This window comes from Cucurbita moschata, unplaced genomic scaffold, assembly GCF_002738365.1.
Source record: "Cucurbita moschata cultivar Rifu unplaced genomic scaffold, Cmos_1.0 Cmo_Scf00007, whole genome shotgun sequence".
Lineage (NCBI taxonomy): Eukaryota > Viridiplantae > Streptophyta > Magnoliopsida > Cucurbitales > Cucurbitaceae > Cucurbita > Cucurbita moschata.
This window is the reverse complement of record NW_019268523.1, coordinates 2,012,468-2,019,176: the sequence shown is the minus strand read 5'-3', so window position 1 is coordinate 2,019,176 and position 6,709 is coordinate 2,012,468. Positions and strand designations below refer to the sequence as shown.

Sequence of the window (6,709 nt, the reverse complement as noted above, 5' to 3'; positions counted from 1 at the left end):
GTTTTTTTTTTTTTTTTTTTTTTTTTTTTTTTTTTTGTTATCTATTTTGTTGCGGAGTATATTCTGTTAATATGATTGGAAATACCATTCCTAATTCATATACGAAGTTTAGATGATGGATGCTATTGTTTCAATTTCTGCATGTAATTTTGTAGGAGGAGACCTAAACATAGATTCTTCATCCTCGTTGAATTTCATATACATTCCCCCAATCTTAATATTTAGATTACTCCATTCTTCTTCACAAATAGCAAGAAGCTTTAGCTCCATTCAAATTCTTGAAGGATACATTCTTAACAAAACTGATATACTCTTTAATTGTACACATTCTACGAGTTTATCCACTCCTTATTAGTTAGTATAATATCCAACTCCTTTGGTAATGACTGAAGTTTTGTTTCATATGTGCATTCTTTTAGTTGGTTGGATTATGTAACGTTAGTTGTATTTATTTTGTTTGCATATCTTGCAGGAAGACTAGAGGAATGGGAGCTGGACGTAAGTTGAAGTCCCACCGTAGAAGGCAGAGATGGGCAGATAAGTCATATAAGAAATCCCATCTTGGTAATGAGTGGAAAAAGCCTTTTGCAGGGTCATCTCATGCGAAAGGAATTGTGCTCGAAAAGATGTAAGGCTATTGCTGCTTATGCTATTGTCGATGTGTTATCAATATTTATTAGTCTTGAATTTTCTAATGCAGTGGAATTGAAGCCAAGCAGCCAAATTCTGCTATTAGAAAATGTGCTCGTGTTCAACTGATTAAAAACGGGAAGAAGATTGCTGCTTTTGTACCTAACGATGGCTGCCTCAATTACATTGAGGAAAATGTAAGTTCATCTAGTTTGCTTGTGCAGTGAATTTTAGTAATGTTTAATGTCTTTTGTTGACTTTCTTTGATTTCTAATTTTTAAATCAAAGCCAAATTTTAAAAACTAGAAAACTGTTTGTAAACAAGGGTTTTGCATAAGGTCTCTAGGTTTCCTAAGGTGTAGAGTCGGTGTCAATTTAGTTCTTAAGGTTTCAAACGATACATTTTAGTCACGATGAACGAGTTAATTTGAACATTTGTTGACTAACCAAAAATATTAAGGTGGCATGACGTAACAAATTTTAGTAATTTTATTATAATGACTAGGTCCCTATGTCTCTCTTTCCAAAATTTACTCTAATGTTCGTCACATTTCTGATCTTGAACTTTTTAAAATTTTCTTTTTGGTACTTGAATAAAACTTGAAAATTGTATTTGCATAAATAAATAAATAAATAAATATAATTTTAAAACTTGAAAATTGTACTTGCATAAATAAATCATATATCTGATTTTTATAATTAAAAATTATACTTAATATAAATAAATAACTTTAAATGAATATTGTTTTGTAAATTATATTTGAATTTAAGCATGATTTATTTTACAGGACGAAGTGTTGATTGCGGGATTTGGACGTAAGGGTCATGCTGTGGGAGATATTCCTGGTGTTAGGTTCAAAGTTGTGAAAGTTTCTGGGGTTTCACTTTTGGCTCTCTTCAAGGAGAAGAAAGAGAAGCCGAGGTCCTAGAAACGCCTTCGCTAATCACTGGTTTTTGTGTACTCTTAATTTAATTTAAATTCAAATCATCCATCAAATTTTGATACACTCTTAATTTTTTAATTTGAACGCTTATGCATGACAGTGTACAGGGGGTTGATTAGAATCATCTCGACGATGCTATTGATTCTTCTTCAAACAGCTTCAATGGACAATAACAAAATGTGATAAAAATTGATTGAAATCAACTTCAATGATGTATAACTAACTATCTTGATTTAATTCAGTTCACGCGGTTGTTTAGGCGAATGGAGTTAACCTGCATGGCTAAACCCTCAATTTGTGGATCCACAAAACTTACCTCATTTTCCTTGTCGTCTAATTCAGCGTACCGCGAGATGATCTTCTTGGCTTTCATAGATTGATTACATTGGACAATCCTGTTATATGACGCAACTGTCGGACTTCTGTTGCCTTTTGTGGAGGCGACACACACTGGTGATCCTCCATATTTATCATTTCGGATCTCGGCCCGTGGTCGAGTTCTAGGGGATGGAAGCTCAGTACATCGAGTATGAACATCCTGCTTAGCGTCAACAATGGTGGCTAACCGCAACATAGTTTCCTGTTCATAAACAGGGATTCAATGTCAGCAAAAGAACGAGAACCTTTTAAGTAAAAAAATGGAGCTTTTAGGAATGAACTGACCCGGTCGAAAAAGCCAAGTTTTGGTGACGGCATTCGCAGGCCGGAAGGTTTTACTTCTCTTAATATTCTCGAAGCATCAGTATTCCCATCTTCTTTAAGGTCTTTTCTATGGCGTCGATTAACTGATGTTTCATGTCGATTCTCTTTATCCATAAGAGGACTTTTAATAAGACTGGAATATGGACTTCGCTTGGATCTGTTGGTACATCTTCGAGCTGTTGAAGTGGTTTCTAAAGGCCATTCCTCAATTGAGCTTGCTGGTGATCCATACCATGAGGATGTTGGTGTGGACTGGCAAGAACTTTCCACTTCTGTCTTGCTTGCCCTCGTCTTCATCAATGGAGTCGTCGAAGCTGAACCGGTGGTGAAAATGTTCGAAGTTCGGAAGTTGGTTTTTCTTCTCAAAACTGGAGGTGATTTTCGAATGGTTACCTCAGATGGAGGACGGCGGGTGAGTTTTTTAGATGTTGTAAAATGTGGCAGAGATGATCTAAGCGACTGAGTGGAGCCATGGATGGCACTGAACGAGTCCCTTAAACATGGTTTCTTTAACTTGCCAAAACCTTCTACTGTTAACAAAAAAAAAAAAAACGAACTCTTTATGAGTTACATTATTGATTGAATTTATGAATTTCTTTTCAGTGAAGCAACCTGAACTTTTTTTATGAGTTAAATTGATTGAATTGAGGCGTACCCGAAGCCGAAACCCCAGACCTGCATCCCAGTTTGACATGCTTTTCGCCCCAGGAAGCAATTTTAGTTGAACTTCTTGAAACGAAGCTTGTCTTCTCTGAGGCCTTGAATGGTTTAAGGGAAGAAGATGAATAATGTTCCCTACTTTCACCCATATGTTTCAGCTAAAAGAGATATGCACTCGTCAGTACAATTTAGAGGTTCTTAATTTTGTGGCGTAGCTGCAAATCTAAAGCTTTCAAAATTCAGGCTTATCATATTAGCTGCAAACTCTGCTCTTTCGAGTGGAAATAAGAAGGAAGCTTTAACAGATATCACCCAAACCTGAACGTACCTGTATTTTTGGTGACTTTGGCATCTGTCCAATTATCTTCTTTGATGCATGCTTATGAACACTATGCCTTCTGCAAGTTGGCACGTCCTTCATCTGAAATATTAATGCAAAGTATTATTTGGGGAACTAAGATGGATTAATGAATAAATAATTATGATGGAGGCAAGAAATTACCATAGTTCGAGAACCATCCGGTTTGGCTGAAGCTGTAATGAAGGGAAATAAAAAACCAGATGAACATAATGACAGTTCGTCTCAAATTGGTGTAAGAATGGAAGAATTTTCTGGGACGTTTCATTGACTTCTGATAGTTTTTGGGTTTTAATTAGATTTCATGCTCTATTGGTGTAAACATAAACACCCTTTATGAAATTTAATATAGATTTATAGAAACTCCAAGAAGCTTCTAGATGATATATCTAATATTGAAGATAGGTATGTTATTTAATATTTAACAAATCCTGTCAAAGGCTGAGCTACAGATTCCATTACCTGTTCTTCCCTGTTCAAACCTTGAAGCATTTAGTTTGGTAATGGATGCTCTGATGTCTTCAAAAAGATCCATCTCAAGTCTAGTTAATGAGGAGCCTTCGCTATCTAAGGTACTGTTGGACTCCATAGACCTCCAAACATCATCCTCAATAACAGGAAGCAAATGGCCTTCAGATTTCTTTAAACCGTTGTTAACAATGGCCAATTCAAAAGGGTTCAAAACTCCTGAAATATAGAAAGAACATTTGTTCGAACAGATTAAGCCATCCATTTTTTGAACAACCAAACGGCATATACTATTGGGGATAGTTTAAAGCATACCTTCGCTGGTGAAAAATCCATTATCCCAAGCTAAGCTCTTACGGAAGTTGTAATTTTCGTTATTAGTGTCTGGTTCTAGTGATTGAGAAGATAATAAAAGATGTTCTTCGCTCCCCAGTATGTCAACCACATTGTCATAATTCCTTGAATTCAAGGTCGTAAATAGTTCCTCGGGTTCCAGTACTCCTGTCAATAAATGTAGTCAAATCAACTATAGGCTTGCATAGAAAATGTGGACTGAAAGTAAATTTTATAGAAGACGTACCTGGACTAGTAAAGAAGGCGCTATCCCAGGCAAGACTCATGCGCCCATTGCACTTGGAATCCGGCAATACCTGTTCCTTGGAATCTCCATTTTCGCGCCCATGAAGACCATCAACCTTCCTCCGGATGTTCGAGCTTGCTGTCAAATACGATTCAATCAGAAAATAGCCAAGCATGCAAAAAGTATTCAAGGATCAACACAGGAGGAAGATGGATTTTACTTGTGCCCGAAACCTTATACTAGAGAGGATTAGCTTTCATCAGCTAAAAGTTCCTCTCAGGAAAAAGAAAACCATAACAAAGAAACAATTAGATTGAACATAGTACTCTTCTACTGGCAGTGAAACGATCATACCCTGGCATAAGGAAGCTAAGCATTGCAACGATTGCGCACGAAACTAAAGAAGCTAGTAAGCCGCATCTAATCAATAAAAGTACGATGTATAAAAGTAAAAAGTTCTATAACCATTAGGATGCTATATGCACGGATTCAGAGGTTTCATTTATTCATCGTTTTTTTTTTATGAGAATAAAATGGAAATTTCAGAACAATCACCACCTGACATAATGGAGCTCGTCATTGAAACGATCGTAAACAAGAACTTACACGGAAGCAACATTGAGAAGATTAGGCCACATCATAATCAATAAAAAGTCATTTCAAAATTCAAGCATCTAATCAAATTACGATGTACAAAAATTGAAACTCTCGAACAATTAAGACAAAAGAGAAGATGAAATTCCAGACGATATGTAAGGAATCGAGTTTCCATGTATTCATCGTTATTTTAAGAGAATATAACAGAAATTTCAATCAACCTTCCCCTTGACATGACGAAGCTCGGCATGGAAACGATCGAACACAGAAGAAATGTTCACAGTAGCAAGATTGAGAAGCTTGCAAACCTCATCATAATCAATACGAAAATTAATTCAAGAATCTAGCATCTCTTTCATCTAAGTCAATGAATAGTAATCAAAATTCAATAACAATTAGGTAAGAGAAGATGAAATTTCAGAAAATGCGACAGAATTTGAGTATCCACATGTAGGTATCGTAAAAGAATCCGAGTACACAAAAAAAACTGCAGAGTGAAAAAATTCACTATTCATCAAAAGTGACATAACATAACAACGAAATTACAGACAATCGCACGACTCAAAATGTTAAGAAATGAAGAACGAGAAAAGAAAGAATCAAAATCATGCTACTCCGATGTTAAAAAGTTCAAATATAGCGATAGTAGTAAACGCTGAAGAGAAATAAACGAATCAAACTAGAAAGCAAAGAACAGAGAATCGAAAGCAAAGTACCTAAGACTTGAGAATCTTGAAATCCGTTTTCAGAGGACATAACGACGGATTCAATCTTCTCATTCATCATGAATCATCTATTGGCGAGGGATTCCGAGGGAAATGGAAGAGGCAGAGAACTTTTTGAATTTTGGAGACGCAGATTATGAGTGTTAAGGAAATGTTTACAAAAACTAATAATTGTGGAAATGGTGAAACGGCTGCAGTTATCGTAGAAGCGGGAGCGGGCAATTGAATATTTGAATTATTATTAATATATATATATATTTTTTAGTCCAAATCAAAACATTTTTGTTAGGTTAAATTAGAAGTTTAATTTTTTTTTGTATTAAAATGCAAATATTTAGGGTGGTCCCCACAGTAACTAGAGCTGTACGCATTATACAGAAAGCACAGCCCGTTCAAATCGCATAGGTTAAGTGCTATTGATCGAACATTTTTTTCAATTAAAAAAAAATTAAGATTTTAATTTAACTTAAATTTATTCAAAGAAATTAATTTTTAAGTAGCCCGAAAATGGTTTCTAATTAGTCGAATAAAAAATTATTAAAATTTTAAGAACAAAAATTATTTAATTTTTAAAATTTAAAAAACTTGATGTATTTCATCAAAAATTTTAAACAAGCAAGCTAACTTTGGCGGATTATATTTAAATTTTTTTAAAAAAATTTAAAATAATTAATATCGTAAAATGGTTATGTGACTGAATTAAATATGGAAATGCATTAAATGTACAGAAATCTCAGGGTATTTAATATTCAATTATAATCTCTTTCTCTTGTAACTGATTATTTAAATTTTAAAATGTTAGTATTTTCAAATTATACAAACTTGTAGAGGCCGTTTGTTTAGATATATTACATTAAAGAGTAATTATTTACTTTTTAGAAATGTTTTTTTTTTGAAAATTAAAATAATAAATTTCATTCAAATGAAAATGAGTATTCGAATCTCTGATTTTTTGGTCGAGAATATATATTTTAACGAATTTAGTAGATTGACCCAAATCAATTACATTTCAATTAAACACAAATTACCTGAAGATTAAGCGTGA

The 6,709-nt window shown here is 34.2% G+C and overlaps 2 protein-coding genes across 4 annotated transcripts in view; one reads left to right on the top strand and one right to left on the bottom strand.

Annotated features, from left to right (window-relative positions):
* LOC111444988 (40S ribosomal protein S23) overlaps positions 1 to 1,793 on the top strand; it is a 2,832-nt gene extending 1,039 nt beyond the window's left edge. The window contains exons 2-5 of one of the 3 annotated variants that reach the window (XM_023083152.1): positions 473 to 628; positions 701 to 827; positions 1,419 to 1,552; positions 1,682 to 1,793. In XM_023083152.1, coding sequence (XP_022938920.1) covers positions 473 to 628; positions 701 to 827; positions 1,419 to 1,552; positions 1,682 to 1,757 — 493 coding nt within the window. In that variant the 3' untranslated portion in view covers positions 1,758 to 1,793. Of the gene's footprint in view, positions 1 to 472; positions 629 to 700; positions 828 to 1,418; positions 1,636 to 1,674 lie in introns of those variants that run through there. The other 2 variants (XM_023083153.1, XM_023083154.1) reach the window with 2 other exon arrangements.
* Positions 1,686 to 5,819, bottom strand: LOC111444986. The gene is made up of 9 exons (XM_023083150.1): positions 5,656 to 5,819; positions 4,343 to 4,480; positions 4,078 to 4,263; positions 3,757 to 3,981; positions 3,439 to 3,470; positions 3,265 to 3,357; positions 2,932 to 3,094; positions 2,238 to 2,806; positions 1,686 to 2,154 (listed from the first exon to the last, which is right to left on the bottom strand). Exons 1-9 carry the CDS (start codon positions 5,723 to 5,725, stop codon positions 1,813 to 1,815), a joined length of 1,818 nt encoding a protein of 605 aa, XP_022938918.1. The 5' UTR covers positions 5,726 to 5,819; the 3' UTR covers positions 1,686 to 1,812.
* Positions 5,820 to 6,709: the final 890 nt, after the last annotated feature.

Coding starts and splice junctions, on each gene's coding strand:
- LOC111444986 (XM_023083150.1), bottom strand. CDS start 5,725: ATGATGAATGAGAAGATTGAATCCGTCGTTATGTCCTCTGAAAACGGA. Junction 3,982..4,077: donor TGGATTTTTCACCAGCGAAG/GTATGCTTTAAA, acceptor TCTATATTTCAG/GAGTTTTGAACCCTTTTGAA. Junction 2,155..2,237: donor AACTTGGCTTTTTCGACCGG/GTCAGTTCATTC, acceptor GTTTATGAACAG/GAAACTATGTTGCGGTTAGC.